The 19,826-nt window shown below is 49.6% G+C and overlaps 1 protein-coding gene across 4 annotated transcripts in view; it reads right to left on the bottom strand.

The window, feature by feature from the left end:
- Nucleotides 1-19,826, bottom strand: part of LOC120927902 (interferon alpha/beta receptor 2-like) — an 80,736-nt gene that overhangs the window by 25,594 nt on the left and 35,316 nt on the right. For 3 of the 4 annotated variants that reach the window (XM_040338893.1, XM_040338894.1, XM_040338892.1), the window contains exons 3-4: nt 12,625-12,754; nt 9,858-10,027 (exon numbers count right to left, since the gene is read on the bottom strand). In XM_040338893.1, the coding sequence (XP_040194827.1) occupies nt 9,858-10,027; nt 12,625-12,754 (300 nt within the window). Of the gene's footprint in view, nt 1-9,857; nt 10,029-12,624; nt 12,755-19,826 lie in introns of all 4 variants that reach the window. The other variant, XM_040338895.1, reaches the window with a different exon arrangement.

Here is a 19,826-nt window from a genome sequence, read left to right as displayed (position 1 = left end):
CAGCAGTCACATTTGTCCCACTTACATCAGTGTCCGGCTTCAGTGCTGTACTTCCCGGCTCCCACCCTGCTGTTACACAGTCACATTGTAGGCAACAGCACAGCCGTAAAGGACACTGATGCTAACAGAGGGGCGGGACCCGGGAGGTGCAGTAGGTCCAGCACTGGTGAACCACCGGGTTGGGCAGGCTCTGTCGGGCTGCGGGACCTGCGCTGCATACCGTCAGGGGTGAGTATGTAGCGCAGTTCCTGCTACACGAAAAAGATGGAGCAGGAACCGGCCATGCAGTGAGTCTGACTCCTCAAGCTGTGGGCTGTACTTTGGAGACCCCTGCACTTGACAATAACTTTCTTCTTGGTTTAATTTCATTGCACAGAAGCATTTTACATTTCCATTATTTATTTCAAGTCATACCACACAAGGCATTTTGAATATTATAACTGTTTACATATGTATTTGATGTCATTTTTATTTGATTTATTTATTGCACATTTAAGCATTTCAATTTACAATTTCTAAGCTTCATTGCACAACGTATTTTCAAAATGGTAATTCTTTTGTTTTTATACTGTGATACTTTTACCAGAGTATTCACATTAAAAATGTGCTGAAAAACTCGGCTTATACTCGAGTATATACGGTAGTATTAATTTAGACGACTAAAATGTTTTAGTCATTTTAGTCAAAAAAATTAACACTGGTTATGCCTAAAGCCTAATACACATGGGCCGTTTCTATCGAACCAGCCGACATTCGACCCGTGTGTACTGCAGCTGGTCTGACACACGCGACCCGAACCAACTTCTGTCAAGAGGGGCATGACCAAAAAGGTTCTCTGCGCCAATGGCTGAGACAGTGGACGCGTATGTTCTCTCTTGTGTGTTTTAGATTATAACAAAATAGTGTGTACCAGGCTTAAAGTGTTACTAAACCCAGAATAATGTGAATAGTTAATCTAAAGCAGTGCCCCCCACAGTGCCAAGAGCTTATAAATCTTCTTTTTACATGTAAATACTGCTACTTTATACCTTTTTGGCTGATCTGTATACCACGGTCAATGATAAACTGCACAGTTTCTCCAGTGCTGAGAGTTCAGGCAGGAGGAGATTTCCACTGCAGCCCGTATACATACCTACATGTGTGATGCCACTATCATGTGACCTGGCTAGTTCCGCTCAACAAGGAAATATTCTCTACAGAGTCTACAGCATAAAAGACACAACTGAGCATGTGCAGGTCGGCTACCCTACCTGTGTTAGCTGGCCTTCCCCAGATACACAGTGCAGGAGGGGGGAGGATCTGTGCACACAGGATAAAACAGCCTTTTTACACAATGCAGAGGATTAACCCCTTAAGTTCCACAGTGAATATAACAAGCATGCTATGCTGCATATATCCCCCTCCTCATTACAGTAGGTGCACGCGATATTGTGTCAATCTCGCTCCCTTTCTCGGCGAGATTGAGCACCTACGAGCCCCATCGCGGGAGCCAGCGCCGAGCTGGCTTGCCGCGATGGAGAGAAAGCCGTCATAGAAGCGACGGGAGATCCGACTTGGATTCCCGCCAATTCTACACGTGTGCGGCGTTTGTTATGAATCCTGAGGGGGAAGTCCCCGCCGGATTTTAAATAAAAATTCGGCATGGGTTCCCCCCTCAGGAGCATACCGGGCCCTTAGGTCTGTTATGGGTTGTAAGGAGAGCACCCCCTACGCCGAAAAAACGGCGTAGGGGGGTCCCCCTACAATCCATACCAGACCCTTATCCAAAGCACGCTACCCGGCCGGTCAGGAAGGGAGTGGGGACGAGCGAGCGGCCCCCCCCTCCTGAGCCGTACCGGGCTGCATGCCCTCAACATGGGGGGGTTGGGTGCTCTGGGGCAGGGGTGCGCACTGCGGCCCCCCCACCCCAGAGCACCCTGTCCCCATGTTGATGAGGACAGGGCCCCTTCCCAACAAACCTGGCCGTTGGTTGTCGGGGTATGCGGGCGGGAGGCTTATCGGAATCTGGGAGCCCCCTTTAATAGGGGGGCCCCCAGATACCGGCCCCCCACCCTAAGTGAATGAGTATGGGGTACATCGTACCCCTACCCATTCACCTGCAAGAAAAGTGGTAAAAACACAAATAAACCACACAGGGTATTAAAATATTTTATTAGTCTGCTCCGGAGGCCTCCCCTGTCTTCTTTAGCTCTTTTACCAGGGGAGGCTTCTTCTTTTCTGATTTCCGGGGGTCTTCTCCTGCTCTCCGGGGTCTTCACCGCTCTTCTGTGACGTCTTCTCCGCTCCGGGGGTCTTCTCAGCTCTGGGGGGGTCTTCTTCTATATTCGCCGCTCTCCGCTCTTGACTCGGCACACCCCGGTTCTTCCTCCCGCTGTCCGGTTCCTTCTCCTTCAGGGCTGGCCGCAGCTATACTGGCGGCGGTCAGTCCGCTCTTCTGTAACGTCATCTTCTTCTCTTCTCGTCTTCCGTCTTCTCCAGATGTTGACACGCCGGTCGGCTCTTCTCGCTGCAATGACGTGTGCCCGGCTTGCGTCGGATTTATATAGGCCTCACAGTCCCATCATGCTCTGGTACCTACCCATGTGATCTACCCACGTGGTACCTACCGGAGCATGATGGGACTGTGAGGCCTATATAAATCCGACGCAAGCCGGGCACACGTCATTGCAGCGAGAAGAGCCGACCGGCGTGTCAACATCTGGAGAAGACGGAAGACGAGAAGAGAAGAAGATGACGTTACAGAAGAGCGGACTGACCGCCGCCAGTATAGCGGCGGCCAGCCCTGAAGGAGAAGGAACCGGACAGCGGGAGGAAGAACGGGGGTGCGCCGAGTCAAGAGCGAAGAGCGGCGAATATAGAAGAAGACCCCCCCAGAGCTGAGAAGACCCCCGGAGCGGAGAAGACGTCACAGAAGAGCTGAGAAGACCCCCCGGAGCGGAGAAGACGTCACAGAAGAGCGGTGAAGACCCCGGAGAGCAGGAGAAGACCCCCGGAAATCGGAAGAAGAAGCCTCCCCTGGTAAAAAAGCTAAAGAAGACAGGGGAGGCCTCCGGAGCAGACTAATAAAATATTTTAATACCCTGTGTGGTTTATTTGTGTTTTTTACCACTTTTCTTGCAGGTGAATGGGTAGGGGTACAATGTACCCCATACTCATTCACTTAGGGTGGGGGGCCGGTATCTGGGGGCCCCCTTATTAAAGGGGGCTCCCAGATTCCGATAAGCCTCCCGCCCGCATACCCCGACAACCAACGGCCAGGGTTGTCGGGAAGGGGCCCTGTCCTCATCAACATGGGGACAGGGTGCTCTGGGGTGGGGGGGCCGCAGTGCGCCCCCCTGCCCCAGAGCACCCAACCCCCCATGTTGAGGGCATGCAGCCCGGTACGGCTCAGGAGGGGGGGGCCGCTCGCTCGTCCCCACTCCCTTCCTGACCGGCCGGGTAGCGTGCTTTGGATAAGGGTCTGGTATGGATTGTAGGGGGACCCCCCTACGCCGTTTTTTCGGCGTAGGGGGTGCTCTCCTTACAACCCATAACAGACCTAAGGGCCCGGTATGCTCCTGAGGGGGGAACCCATGCCGAATTTTTATTTAAAATCCGGCGGGGACTTCCCCCTCAGGATTCATAACAAACGCCGCACACGTGTAGAATTGGCGGGAATTCAAGTCGGATCTCCCGTCGCTTCTATGACGCGCTTGCTGGAATGTGCTGTCACTATTCCAGTGAGTGCGAGATCTCGGCACCATGTCGCCGAGAATCAGCGCGATGCTGTCGTGCTAAAAACACAATATCACAAACACCTACTGTACCTCTTTATTAGTGGCCACCAGTACATAAGAGGAATCCCTTCAGTTCTCCCACATAGAGGAGTTTGACTCCCATGGTTGAGACACAGAATCTTTCATTCTTTTAATAGGGTAGGACCCACTAATTCGGGGTACTTAGTCGTAGTAAGTGGGCTTAGCACTATATGACCATATAGTGTGACCAAACCCCCACATTTTTTGTAATATGCTGCCGCGTCACTGAGGTGCCGATGCTCGTGCCTGGTGGCCGCGATGTCCGTCAGGTACCCGCGATCGGCCGTTACACAGACAAGGATGTGGAGCTCTGTGTGTAAACACATTTAACCCCTTCCTCGCCCCCTAGTGTTAACCCCTTCCCTGCCAGTCACATTTATACAGTAATCAGTGCATATTTATAGCACGGATCGCTGTATAAATGTGAATGGTCCCAAAAATGTGTCAAAAGTGTCCACCGCAATGTCACAGTCCCAATAAAAAAAAAAAAAAAAAAAAATCGCAGATCGCCACTATTACCAGTAAAAAAATGAAATAAAAAAAAATTCATAATTCTGTCCCCTATTTTGTAGGTGCTATGACTTTTGCGCAAACCAATCACTATGGGCCAGATTCACATAGAAGTGCGGCGGCGTAACGTATCGTAGATACGTTACACCGCCGCAAGTTTTCATCGCAAGTGCCTGATTCACAAAGCACTTGCAATGAAAACCTACACTGGCGGCCTCCGGCATAAGCCCGCGTAATTTAAATGGGCGTGTGCCATTTAAATTAGGTGCGCTCCCGCGCCGGACCTACTGCGCATGATCCGTTTCGAAATTCCCGCCGTGCTTTGGGCGAAGTGACGTAATTTTTTTCGAACGGCGACGTGCGTAGCGTACTTCCGTATTCCCGGACGTCTTACGCAAACGACGTGAATTTTTTAATTTCGACGCGGGAACGACGGCCATACTTTATACAGCACATACATGTGCTGTGTAAAGTTAAGGCACCCAAAACGACGACTAAATTTGCGACGGGAAACTAGACTAGCAGCGACGTAGCGAACGCGAAAAACCGTCGTGGATCGCCGTAACTCCTAATTTGCATACCCAATGCTGGTTTACGACGCAAACTCCCCCCAGCGGCGGCCGCGGTACTGCATCCTAAGATCCGACAGTGTAAAAAAATTACACCTGTCGGATCTTAGGGCTATCTATGCGTAACTGATTCTATGAATCAGTCGCATAGATACTCAGAGATATCTCCTTTGTGAATCTGGCCCTATAAGCTTATTGCGATTTTTTTTACCAAAAATATGTAGAAAAATACGTATTGGCCTAAACTGAGAAAAAAATGGGATATTTATTATAGCAAAAAGTAAAAAACGTATAGCTGGATTCAGAGAGAGATACGTCGGCGTATCAGTAGATACGTCGACGTAACTTTGAATCTGCGCCGTCCTAAATTTAAGCGTATTCTGGAAACCAGATACGCTTAAATTAGGCTAAGATACGAGCGGCGTAAGTCTCCTACGTCATCGTATCTTAGGGTGCAATATTTAGGCTGGCCGCTAGGTGGCGCTTCCGCTGAGTTCGGCGTAGAATATGTAAATGACTAGATACGCCGATTCACGAACGTACGTGCGCCCGTCGCAGTAAAGATACGCCGTTTCCGTAAGAGATACGCCGCCTAAAGATAAAGCTGCCCCCTAGATGGCGTAGCCAATGTTAAGTATGGCCGTCGTTCCCGCGTCGAAATTTGAAATTTTTACGTTGTTTGCGTAAGTTGTCCGTGAATGGGGATGGACGTAATTTACGTTCACGTCGAAACCAATACGTCCTTGCGGCGTACTTTGGAGCAATGCACACTGGGATATGTACACGGACGGCGCGTGCTTGCCTCTCTGCGCGACGTCGGCGTAGCGTATATTAGATACGCTACGCCGGCATAAATATGCGCCAATGTATGTGAATCCGGGCCTATATGTTTTTGTATGCTACATATACAGACTGATTTTACTGTTGTGGGATTAGTAAGACTTTAAAGGGGTTGTAAAGAAAACATTTTTTTTTCATAATAAGCATCCTGCAGACGTTCCTCTTTTCACTTCCTCATTGTTCGTTTTTGCTCAGAAGTTGCTCTATTTCGTCTCTGTTCTGTTCACTTCCTACTTGTCTGATTGTTACTCACCACCGTGATGGGAGGCTTTACTGCAGTGGTCAGTGACGTGCTCGCCCCCTCCTGGGAACCACATCTGTGCGGCAGGACGCTCTCTACGTGTTAGAGACTTCAAGGAGGTGTAAATTACTGGGCGTGCCGCAATGCATACTGGGAAATGTAGTTCTTACATGAACGAGCGCCGTAAACCAGGAAGTGAATGAGAGAACAGAAACTAGAACGCCGGAGGTGATATAGATAAAGGAATTTAATAGGTATTTACTCGTTTTTTTAACAGAATCATTACACTATTCTGTCTGTCCACCTTGCAGACATAAATTTTAGGCAAAAATAGGATTTTTGTACTCACCGTAAAATCCATTTCTCTGAGTTCATGGACGGACACAGCAGCATTGACCTTAGGGTTATATACCTTCCTTTCAGGAGAGACTTAGGCAGAAAAAACAGCACTTCAAGTGTTAAAACACTTCTTTCAGTACAGCACCTCCCAGGGGGCGGGTCTCCCAGGTACATCCCACTCTCTGCACATGCAGCCCCAGTTCGTAAACAAGCAGTACAAACAAAGGAGGGGTGGGTGCTGTGTCCGTCTATGAATCCAGAGAAGAAGGCAGCTTGTCACAACGTGACAGAATCTCTTTTTGCAACACTCGAGTGTGGAATTGGGCATACGGCACTGCCTCGAAAGAGGCCACCATCAGACCCAGCACTCTCATGCAAAACCGAAGCGACACCCACTGCTGGGTCGAAAAAACGATGCACCGCAGACTGCAGCGTCTGTAGTTTTTCTGTTGGGAGGAAAACTCTTGCCTCTGAGGAATCCAGGACTAACCCCAGGTATTCCAGCCGCTGAGACGGTACCAGTACTGACTTCTGGGTATTCAATAGCCAACCAAATTCTCGGAGGGTCTGACCGGTGATAGACACGTCCTCTTCCAATTCTGAGCTTGAAGAAGCTCTCAGAAGAAGGTCGTCCAGGTATCCCACGATAGCAATCCCGCGCTGCCTCAGCAGGGCCAAAATCGGAGCGAGCACCTTGGTGAAAACCCGTGGTGCCGAAGCCAGACCGAACGGGAGGGCCACAAATTGAAAGTGGTCCTCTCCGACCGCAAAATGCAGAAATTTCTGGTGTTTTGCGCATATGGGGATATGCAAATACGTGTCCTTGATATCCAAGGTTGCTTGAAAATCCCCCTGATGGAGCGCTGCTACTACTGAGCGAATTGACTCCATCCTGAATTTTTGTACTTTGACAAAGCAATTGAGGGCCTTGAGATCCAGGATTGGACGGACCCCATCCTTCTTGGGGACTACAAACAGATTGGAGTAAAACCCCTGAAACCGTTCTGTTGAGGGAACTGGTACAACCACTCCCCTGACCAGCAGATCCTGGACAGCCCCTGACAGATTCTTCCGGCGATCAGGAGGCCTGAGGTTGGAGGGAAAAAATCTGTTTGGTGGCCCCGAGGAAACTACTTCGCAAACCCATCGGTCGGAAAGAAGAGACCTCCACCGAGCCGCAAATTCGCGAAGCCAGCCCCCCACCCGGGATGCGGGCGGGGGCAGACCTTCATGCAGGGGCAGGCTTGTCCGCAGGCTTGTTGGGCTTGCAGTACCAGGGGCGCTTTTGTCCTTCAGCGGGCGCCTTAGCACCCTGAAAACTTTTTCCTGCCGCACTTGGCTGGCAAATAAAACGCTTGGGGGTAGTAAAGGAGGGCCCTTGCTTCCGGCGAGGCTCCTTACCCTTTCCAGATTGCAGGAGCAGAGTGCTCTTACCGCCTGTGGCATCCTTTATGATGTCATCCAGGGACGTCCCAAAAAGCCCCTCACACTTAACTGCTTGCCGACTGCCCACCGTCATATTACGGCGGCAAGTCGGCTCCCCTGCGCGAGAGCCCGTAGCTCTACGCGCAGAGGGAGGGGGCGCTTTTTACCCCCCTTCTGGCCACTCGCCGCTTCAATCCTGGCAACAAACGCCTCAAGGACTGTCGTCATAGCATCCACTGAGGCCGCAGGAACAGGGGCACTAAGGGTTAACTCTGGCATGCTTGGGGTAGAAGCTTCCAATTTGGACGCCATGCTGAACCACCGTATATGCCGCCCTTGTACTACAAGGCAGGACCCACAGGTCACCCTCCCGGCCGCAACAGAGAGCAGGGGACTCCCCAGAGGACTCACCACCCCACCAGGCTGTAGCGCTACTGAGAAGCTGAGAACGCTGCCCTTGCTGTGCCGTCCCTCAGGAAGAGTGCTGAGAGCTTTTGGCGCCGTTATTCTGGTCACTAGAGGCCAAAAAATTTCCAAGATGGCCGCCGACATGCAGAAAAACAGAATGCGGACTACAAGAAAATGGCCGTCGAGTCAATAGGGGCACGTCAGCGGCAAAATGGCGGCCATACACGTGTTTTAAAAATACAGTAAAAGCACCAGGCCCAGCACACACAGCATCATACCGGACAGAAAAATAGTACCCCACAGCAGCGCAGCCCCCCGGTAGTAACAGAGCCCCCAGGGACCCCCCACCTCATGGCCGCCACCCAGAAAAACGGGGGAGGAGGGAGAGGAAGGGAGAGAGGAAAGCAGGGCGGACCCTCAGTCGACCTCCCCAGGAATGCACCAGCCGAACCACCATGCCAAGGCAAGGGGATACTACTTACCCGTCCTGCGACCACCAGCTGAAGGCATTCCAGACAGAACCAACGTCCGCTTGCGGCATGGCTGTCGGCCCGGCACACTGTGACACGGCCATAGAGATTGGTCATATGTGTGCCCTGGAGCATGTCGCTCACCGGCCACCCCTGGAGCACGGGAAATGTCGTGGATGGCCCAGCGCATAGCTAAAGGCCGGCACACGCTCGATGGTCAAACATGGGGGGACTACAAGGATCGAGGATCCAGCCTGTCACCCAGTCGGCAGTTGATTGTAGATCCCAGGATCCAAAAAAATGCAGGAAAAATAAAATAAAAGTGAATAAATCGCCTAAAAACCTCCAGAGCACATGGGCTCAGAGGAGCCATGTCTTCTTCTAATGTTAGGCAGAAAAAAACTGGGGCTGCATGTGCAGAGAGTGGGATGTACCCAGGGGACTCGCCCCCCTGGGAGGTGCTGTACTGAAAGAAGTGTTTTAACACTTGAAGTGCTGTTTTTTCTGCCTAAGTCTCTCCTGAAAGGAAGGTATATAACCCTAAGGTCAACCACCTTTAAAGGGGTTGTAAAGGTAAAAAAAAAATCCCTAAATAGCTTCCTTTACCTTAGTGCAGTCCTCCTTCACTTACCTCATCCTTCCATTTTGCTTTTAAATGTCCTTATTTCTTCAGAGAAATCCTCACTTCCTGTTCTTCTGTCTGTAACTCCACACAGTAATGCAACACTTTCTCCCTGGTGTGGAGAAAGCCTCTTGAGGGGGGAGGGGGCAAGCAGGAGGGTCAGGACACTCTCTACTTTGCAGATGAAGAAAGGAGCTGTGTGTTAGTGGGCGTCCTGACACTCCTGCTCCCCCCCTCAAGAGGCTTTCTCCACACCAGGGAGAAAGCCTTGCATTACTATGTGGAGTTGCAGACAGAAGAACAGGAAGTGAGGATTTCTCAGAAGAAATAAGGACATTTAAAAGCAAAATGGAAGAATGGAAGGAAGAATAGGAAGCTATTTACCTTTACAACCCCTTTAAAGAGGGGACTTGCTGACTTTTTTTTTTTACAGGTGGTTATGTGCCACCTGTAGGTGGCACATAACCCCGCTAGTAAGGATACTAAAGTTGCTCTGTATCTGGAAATGTATAATAATAGAAGTGTTTCTTTTAAGATACTGCTAGAGATGTTGATGCTACAACATTAAAAGACAATGGTCATGAATGTACACATGAACAGTATTAAAAGTCCAAAGCTGATGCTAAATACACTTACTTTCTTCAAGCGGGGTAAAACCGTAAGACAAAACAGCTATATTGGAGACTTCATGATCTGTGAAACTGCGGACTTGGAGAAAATACCTCGACACAACATCTATGAAATCCTTGGTCAAGTCGCAGTGCCGGCTTGTGATATTGGAACAGCTTTTGCTACTGACTGAAGTGCTAGAAAAGTACAAAAAAGGGAGACCTAACATTAAACTAATATAGTGCAGCGGTAAAAAAAATATATATACAAATGTGTCACACAAATCTATCACGCATAAATAAAAACACATATAACCAAATCAGAAACATGACAAGTGAAAATTCAAATCAAAACAACTTGCTATAAGTGTTCATTGAAGTCCTCCAATTAACTTGCTACATGTGTCCTTTTCCAGTATCATTCACTCCTCCACCTTTATGTGTAAAAATATTCCAAAGAAATTCACTTCTGTGTGACTCCATCCTTAACCACTTGACTTCCGGAAAGTTTTACCCTCTTTATGAAAACAGCATTTTTTGCTATTCAGCAATGTGATACTTTAACCACTTCAGCCCCGGAAAAATTTAGCTGCTCAATGACCGGGCCATTTTTTGCGTTAAGGCACTGCGTCGCTTTACCTGACAATTGCGCGGTCGTGCGACGCTGTACCCAAACAAAATTGATGTCCTTTTTCCCCCACAAATAGATTTTTCTTTTGGTGGTATTTGATTACCTCTGCGGTTTTAAAAAAAAAGACAACTTTTTAAAAAATAAATACATTTTTTTTGTACTTTTTGCTATAATAAATATCCCCAATTAAAAAAAAAAAAAAAAAAAAAAGCTAATTTCTTTCACAGTTTAGGCCGATATGTATTCTTCTACATATTTTTGGGTAAGAATAAAATAAAAAATTGCAATAAACGTATATTGATTGGTTTGTGCAAAAGTTATAGGGCCAGATTCAGAAAGAATATACGTCGGCGTATCTCCAGATACGCCGCCGTAATTTCAAATGTGCGTTGTTGCATCTTTACGCCGATTCACAAAGCGAGATACGCCCAAAAACATGGCTTCAGCCGTCCGACGTAACTTGCCTATGCCGGCGTATCGTGGGCGCATAGTTACGCTGGACGCATTCGGCGTTCCCATTATAAATATGCAAATGAGATAGATACGCCGATTCACGAACGTACTTGCGCCCAGCGTATTAATATACGCTGTTTACGTAAGGCGTACGACCAGCGTAACTTTACCCCTCATAAAGCAGGGGTAAGTCATGTTAAGGTATGGACGTCAGAACAGCGTCGTATTTTACGTTGTTTGCGTAAGTTGTACGTGAATGGGGATGGGTGTAGGTTACGTTCACGTCGACAAAGCATTGAGCCGACGTAACTTAGGGAGAAAATTCGATGTGATACTGAGCATGCGCGCGCATGCGCCGTTCGTTAGGCACGTCATCACGCCCCCTACCAGCTTACATTGAATTACGCAGGCTTAGGCCGGCCCATTTACGCTACACCGCCGCAACTTACGGAGCAAGTGCTTTGTGAATACTGCACTTGCCTGTCTAAGTTGCGGCGGCGTAGCGTAAATAGGATACGCTACGCCCAACTAAAGATACGCCATTGTATCTGAATCTAGCCCATAGTGTCTACAAAATAGGGGATAGATTTATGGCATTTTTTTTTTTTTTTTTTTTACTAGTAATGAGGGCGATCTGCGATATTGCGGTGGACACAATCGGACATTTTTGACCATTGACAATTATACAGCAATTGTTGCTATTAAAATGCACTGATTACTGTATAAATGTCACTGACAGGGAAGGGGGCAACACTAGGGGGCGATCAAGGGGTTAACTGTGTTCTAACTGTAGGGGGATGGGACTAACTAGGGGAAGACAGATCAGTGTTCATACATAGTATGAACACACGATCAGTCTCCTCCCTCACTTTGTCACGAGCGATTGGGGGTACCCGGGGGTCAACCCCCACCGCCGAGCACTCGCATCAGCCCCGGCAGCGCGCGCCCCTAGTGGCCAAAAGGCGAAGCGATGTAAGGTAACAGCGCATCGCCAAGCCGCAGTAAAACTGCCACGGCTGATCGGCAAGCAATTAATTGGCAATCGCTCAGTCATGCAACACTGTAGGCAAATAACATTTATATAATTTTATCCCACAAATAGAGCTTTATTTTGGTGGCACTAGGTTTTTTATTTTTTTGGAAAAATAAAATTAAAAAGTGAGAATTTCAATAAAAAAACTAGATATATATATATATATATATATATATATATATATATATATATATATATATATATATATATATATATATATATATATATATATATATATATATTTATTTATCTACTCTGTTAAAGTAGATGTAAACCCAATTCATGAAATTTGAGCTGGGCACATACTGTATATCTGCAGTATCGGCGTATAACACGCACACACGATTTTCCCCTGATTTTAAGGGGGAAAAAGTGCGTGTTATACACGGATAAATACGGTAAATTATAACGTATCTCTACAAAAGGAATGACCTTAAAGCGGAGTTCCTACTTAGAAAAAAAATATTAAAAGTCAGCAGCTACAAATACTGCAGCTGCTGACTTTTAATAATCGGACACTTACCTGTCCCAGGGTCCAGTGATGCGGGGGAACGAAGCCCCGCTCCTCTTCGCGGCGCCTGTGACAGTTGCCTGGCTGTTGTTTGCAATATAAGGGAAGCGTTTTATTCAGTTTTCTACAATGCATACTAGAATGAATCGGGTTCCCCACATACATACCCTCCTCCATCCTGATAGTCCACTTTGTAGTAGATAACCGATATATTGTTAGGGTCATCCCAGGTCAGGATGTGCTCAAAGTTTTTAGAAACGAGTGTGAGATTTGTTGGAGGCTGCAGAATAGCCGAGACTAAGACAAAGAGAAGAAAAAATTAAGTGTTAAAATGTAAGAATTGTATTGATCTAGAAACATTTATATCAGTGCTCGTTTAAGCCCTTTCACACGGGCCGGCCGTTCAGATCCGCCTGTCGGCGTACCTGAATTGACGCTCCATACATCTCTATGGAGCGACGGATGTCAGAGGTGACATGTCCGCTGACATGCGATCCGCTAGATCCAGACGGATGGAAACCCTATTTTCCATCCGTCTGGCAGATCGGATCGGATGAAAATGGACTCTTTTTTTCATCCGATCCCCCCCATAGAGGAAAGTGGAGATCTGACCAGTCCGTTGTTTTTGTACTTGTAGTGCAGCCTAGAAACAATGCACATTCTTAGGTAGATTCAGGTAGACTGGATTAAATTTAGGGCGGCGTAGCCTAGCCTGTTTAGGCTACACCGCCGTAAATTAGCTAGGCTAGTAGTGATTTTCAATCTACTTACCTGCTAATCTACGGCGGCGTAGCCTCAAACGAGCGGACGTAAGGGCGCCTAATTCAAATTGGTTGGAGGGGGGCGTGTTGTATGGAAATGAGGCTTGATCTCACGTTTTTTGACGTTTTTTTGCTACTGCGCATGCGCCGGGCGCCTACATTTCCCAGTGCACATTGCGGCTAAGGACGCCATACGGGCCTATTGATTTAGACGTGGAAGTAAACGACGTAACTCCCGATTCGCGGACGACTTGCGCAAACGACGTAAAAAATTCGAACCTCGCGGCGGGAACGGCGGCCATACTTTAACATTGTTATTCCACTTCATAGGTGGAATAACTTTAGGCCGCCTGAGGCCTTACGGAAACGACGTAATTCGACTGCGACGGCCGCGCGTACGTTCGTGAATCGGCGTACAAGCTTATTTACATAATCTACGCCGGCCGCAATGGAAGCGCCACCTAGCGGCCATCAACAACATTGCAATCTAAGATAGGACGGCGCAAGCCCTTGTATCTTAGATATGTTTAAGTGTATCTCTGTTAGAGAATACACTTAAACATAGGTCGGTACAGATTCAGAGTTAGGTCGGCTTATCTGTAGATAAGCCGGCCTAACTCTTTCTGAATCTACCTATCTGCTTCTTTTTTTAATCCTACCTAAAACAAACAAACTAATAAAAAAAAAAAAAAACTGACCCAAACACTAACCTTGGGAGAATCGCTCTACTCCATTCAAAGAGAGAAAACATGGGGCCGAGCTTCACAGTGACTGATCACCATGATAGCCAATCTGAGGCTATCACAGGGATCAGGACCGTAACGATCAATTTCGGGTCACCTGATCATTAGTACAGGGCCTAGGGCCCTCGCTGAGACTCTGTGCTGTGCAGGGGGTTAAAGAGCTTACACTCTAATGTCCCCTTCATAGTCTTGCACACATATAAGAGGCAATTTGGTTGAAAGCAATTGCTGCTAGTTTATTTTTGAGACATGGGGAAATGAACGCAAAAGTTACAAGACCACTAAGAAACATAGAAAAGTGACGGCAGAAAAAAAAAAAAGACTGTCCATCAAGACTGCCCATTTGTTTGCCGCCATTTACTGTTGACTGTCTCGCTACCTCTGTTGGAATTTTATTTCAAACATCAACTACCCTTTCAGTAAAATAATACTTTCTAAAGCAATTTTTGAACTTTCCTCCAGTTAGTTTGAGGTCATGTACCCGTGTTCTTGATTTTGGTTTCATATTGAAAAAAATACCCTCCTGAACCTTCTTCACCCCCTTGATGTATTTAAAGGTTTCAATCACGATCCCCCTGTCCTTTCCTTTCATCCAGACTGCACAGTGAGGGAAAAGTATTAGACCCTCTGCTGATTTTGCACGTTTGCCCACTGACAAAGAAATGATCAGTCTATAATTTTAATGGTAGGTCTATTTTATCAGTGATACACAGAACAACAGAAATATTTTAATGATTGCAATATGTATTTGACCCCTAAGCAAAATATGACATACTGTATATACTCGAGTATAAGCCAAGTTTTTCAGCACATTTTTTTGTGCTGAAAATGCCCCCCTCGGCTTATTCTCGAGTCACCTTTTTGCGTCTAATCCCCCGGACTTTGGGGACCCGGTACCGGCCGGCCGTAGGTCCCCTGGACTTGGCACACATGTAGCCCCACTCTTCTTCTACAAGTGTGCAAAGTTTGTTGTCCGGGGGACCTACGGCCGGGAAGCACCCATTTTTCAAAGCCGGACACCCCTTCCATAGACTCCCATGTTAAACAGTAATTTCTTCGGTGAGTTTGGGGTAGAGGTCGACCGATATATCGGCCGATATTTGGCCGTTTTGGAGAAATCGGCATCGGCCGATTTTTATCCAAATCAGGCCGATATTTTACAATTCCCGCTAGCGGTGCCACTGATCCGGAGTTAGGCCGAAGCCGCAGCCTTTCCTGATTCTGTGACCGCGGCAGCAATCCGCGGATTCCCGCCGCGGTCACAGCATCAGGAAAGACCGCGGCTTTGGCCTAGCTCCGGAGCCGCGGCCATCTTGGTACACCCAGCGCGGCGTCCCTCCTCTGTTTACGCCCACAGAGGAAGAGGGGCCCACGCTCGTGGGACACTCTGGTGTCTGTACTACGGGGGGCAGGGGGGGGGTGTCTATACTGGAGGAAGACTGGATTTGGGAGACCTTGCCGGGAAGACTCTGACTGCATGCTTGATTGGCAGACCTGACTGAGGAGTGGTAATATTAGATGTGCTTGCTAGCTAGCTAGAATTTCAGTTGATGATTGCTTAAATATTGTTGTGGGTTTGATAGGTATTTGTCTTCTTAGGTGCAGAGGCTGTAATATTAGCCAGCATTGAGTGTTGCTGGTACAGGTCTGTAATGTTTATACCTCTAAAGCAGACCTGGGCAAACTACGGCCCGCGGGCCGTATACGGCCCGGCGGACCTTTTAATCCGGCCCCCGCCGCCGCTGAAATCGCCGCCGCGGGGAACATTACAGACAGCGTTCGTTTGAACAGCTGTTTTCCCCGTCGCGCATAGACACTCCCCCTTGGACAGATCTGTCCAATCGCGAGCAAGGGGGAGTCGCATAGACACTCCCCCTTGCTCGCGATTGGACAGATCCGTCCAAGGGGGAGTGTCTATGCGCAGCGGGGAAAACAGCTGTTCAAACGAACGCTGTCTGTAATGTTCCCCGCCGCGGTGATAACAGTAGGCAGGGCAGCCACTTGTGCCAACACACGCAGCCACTGTGGCGTCCGCTCCATAGGGCAAGGGAGGGCTCTCGCCCCCCCCCTAGAAACCAGTGCCAATGTCATGATTCTCGGCAGGAAACAAGGCGGCATCACGGCGAATGAAATTAGAGCTAGCTCCACTGACAGAGATAGGGAGGGGGCGATCGGGGGAGATATACAGTGCAGACAGCTCACGGCTCTCCTCTCCCTGTCACAGTGCCGCTGCAGAGTTCTCTGGTAAATAGAGCCGTGGCGCTATGACAGGGAGAGGAGAGCCGTGAGCTGTCTGCACTGTATATCTCCCCCGATCGCCCCCTCCCTATCTCTGTCAGCGGGACGGCCCCCCCTGAAATCTAACAGCGGATGGCCGGTGAGTGCCGTGGATGGGTGAGAGCTAGCAGGCCAGGCTGTGGGCAGCTGGATGGGCTGGTGAGGGAGCGAGTGACATAGTGTGCGGGCGAGTGACAGCTAAAAGTGCGGGCGGCTCCGCTGACGGGTGTCAGGTGAGAGAGCTTGTGGGCTGGGCGGCTTGGCTTGGTGAGTGTCTATGCCTGAGCGAGTGCTGGCCAATCAGCGAGCTGGTAAGCGGGAGGGAGCAAAGAGATTACATCATCTCTCACTGCCCGCCCAGCAGCCCCCTTCCTCTCTGTGTAGGCAGCGCGGGAATTTAGAGAGTTTAAATAATTTCTCTGCTGCCTGACATTGCTGACAACCCTGGTCCTGACTCTGGGACACAGCAAGGGACAATTGGAGCAGGCAAGTGACAATCCGGACTGCAACATGTGACAGGCGATGTGGCAAGTGACAATCCACAATGTGTGACAGGCGCTGTGGCAAGTGACAATCCACAACATGTGACAGCAGGCAACGTGGCAAGTGACAATACACAACATGTGACAGGCGACGTTGCAAGTGACAATCCACAACATGTGACAGCAGGCGACGTGGCAAGTGACAATCCACAACATGTGACAGCAGGCGACGTGGCAAGTGACAATCCACAACATGTGACAGCAGGCAACGTGGCAAGTGACAATCCACAACATGTGACAGGCAACGTGGCAAGTGATAAACATGTGACAGGCGATGTGACAAGTGACAATCCACAACATGTGACAGGCGACGTGGCAAGTGACAATCCACAACATGTGACAGGCAACGTGATAAGCATGTGGCAGGCGACGTGGCAAGTGACAATCCGCAACGCGTGGCAGGCGATGGTGGCAAGTGACACACTCGGGTCTTCAACTGTTTCTGCATTATGGTGAGTTGAACCATTTAATTTTGTATAACTATGGAATAATAGAAATAGGTCCAGTGATGCAGGATGCTGTGCAATGTAAAGGGGTCCAGTGATCCAGGGTGCTGTGTAATGTAAAGGGGTCCAGAGGTGCAGTTGTGGAGAGGGGGTACACAGTAGGACAAAGAGATATTGAAAGATGCAGGGGGCACAGTGGGGTGTTTTTAAATTTTAACGTGGGGGGGTAGCTTTTAACCCCCGCTAGCGGTCGATGAAAGGGTAAAATGCGACTGTGTATCGCCGCTGCTGAAGCGCCCCCCCCCCTGAAAAAATTTCAGCGGACGCCCATAAGTCTGTGCCACCATAAATTGTCGCCACTGTGCCCATCAAACGCAGCCACTGTGCCAATCACACGCAGCCACTGTTCCCATCAAACGCAGCCACTGTGCAATCAATTGTTGCCACTGTGCCAATCACATGCAGCCACTGTGCCAATCACACGCAGCCACTGTGCCAATCACACGCAGCCACTGTGCCAATCACACGCAGCCACTGTGCCAATCACATGCAGCCACTGTGCCCATCAAACGCAGCCACTGTGCCAATCACACGCAGCCACTGTGCAATCAATTGTCGCCACTGTTCCCAAACGCAGCCACTGTTCCAATCACACGCAGCCACTGTGCCAATCACACGCAGCCACTGTGCCAATCACACGCAGCCACTGTGCCCATCAAACGCAGCCACTGTGCCATCACATGCAGCCACTGTGCCAACACACGCAGTCACTGTGCCATCAATTGTTGCCACTGTGCCCATCACACGCAGCCACTGTGCCATCACATGCAGCCACTGTTTAATCAATTGTTATTGATTAAACAGTGGCTGCCTGTCCCCAGCCTCTGTCCCCCTCCTGTGTCATGTCCCCAGCGTCTGTCCCCCTCCTGTGTCATGTCCCCAGCCTCTGTCCCCCTCCTGTGTCATGTCCCCAGCCTCTGTCCCCCTCCTGTGTCATGTCCCCAGCCTCTGTCCCCCTCCTGTGTCATGTCCCCAGCGTCTGTCCCCCTCCTGTGTCATGTCCCCAGCGTCTGTCCCCCTCCTGTGTCATGTCCCCAGCGTCTGTCCCCCTCCTGTGTCATGTCCCCAGCGTCTGTCCCCCTCCTGTGTCATGCCCCAAGCGTCTGTCCCCCTCCTGTGTCATGTCCCCAGCGTCTGTCCCCCTCCTGTGTCATGTCCCCAGCGTCTGTCCCCCTCCTGTGTCATGTCCCCAGCGTCTGTCCCCCTCCTGTGTCATGCCCCAAGCGTCTGTCCCCCTCCTGTGTCATGTCCCCAGCGTCTGTCCCCCTCCTGTGTCATGTCCCCAGCGTCTGTCTCCCTCCTGTGTCATGTCCCCAGCCTCTGTCCCCCTCCTGTGTCATGTCCCCAGCGTCTGTCCCCCTCCTGTGTCATGTCCCCAGCGTCTGTCCCTCTCCTGTGTCATGTCCCCAGCGTCTGTCCCCCTCCCGTGTCATGTCCCCAGCGTCTGTCCCCCTCCTGTGTCATGTCCCCAGCCTCTGTCCCCCTCCTGTGTCATGTCCCCAGCCTCTGTCCCCCTCCTGTGTCATGTCCCCAGCGTCTGTCCCCCTCCTGTGTCATGTCCCCAGCCTCTGTCCCCCTCCTGTGTCATGTCCCCAGCCTCTGTCATGTCCCCAGCCTCTGTCCCCCTCCTGTGTCATGTCCCCAGCCTCTGTCCCCCTCCTGTGTCATGTCCCCAGCCTCTGTCCCCCTCCTGTGTCATGTCCCCAGCCTCTGTCCCCCTCCTGTGTCATGTCCCCAGCCTCTGTCCCCCTCCTGTGCCATGTCCCCAGCCTCTGTCCCCCTCCTGTGCCATGTCCCCAGCCTCTGTCCCCCTCCTGTGCCATGTCTATAACAAGTACTCGTACCAGTTGTCCAACAATGATATTTACTGCTTTTTATAAAGAAATACAATTGATTTTATGCAGTATTGAGTTTAGCCTTTTGGCCCGGCCCTCCAAAATATTTTTAGTTTCTCATGTGGCCCCATCGAAAAAATAATTGCCCACCCCTGCTCTAAAGTATTGTATTTTATGTAATATTTTATGTAATATTTATTTTTGTCAGAGACTGAGATGTTCATGTTAATTCTAGGTACAATATAACCTTTTTTGCCTGCAGTTTTTGTTGTGTTTCACTTCTGACCTACTGTACTGAGGGGGGGGGGGGGGGGGGGAGGGGTGACACCATTTTTTTTGCACCAGTGACACCATTTTTTTTGCACCAGTGCCACCTGCCAATTAGTGTCACTTGCCATCCAGTGCCATCTGCCAGTGCCACCATCCAGTGCCAATTAGTGCCACCTTCCATTCAGTTCCATCCGCCAATGCCACCTGCCAGTGCCAATACCAGTGCCACCATCCAGTGCCAGTTAGTGCCACTTTCCATCCAGTGCCACCTGCCAGTGCCAACTAAAGCCATCAGTGCCACCTGCCAATGCCAACCAGTGATAACTATTGCCATACAGTGCCACCTGCCAGTGCCAACCAGTGCCATTTGCCAGTGTCACCTGTTAGTGCCACCTGCCAGTGCCACCTGCCAATCAGTGCCACCTGCTAGTACCA

The sequence above is a fragment of the Rana temporaria genome, chromosome 2, assembly GCF_905171775.1.
Source record: "Rana temporaria chromosome 2, aRanTem1.1, whole genome shotgun sequence".
In the NCBI taxonomy this organism is placed as follows: Eukaryota; Metazoa; Chordata; class Amphibia; order Anura; family Ranidae; genus Rana; species Rana temporaria.
Note: the sequence above shows the minus strand (reverse complement) of the source record. Positions and strands in the feature narration are given on the sequence as shown.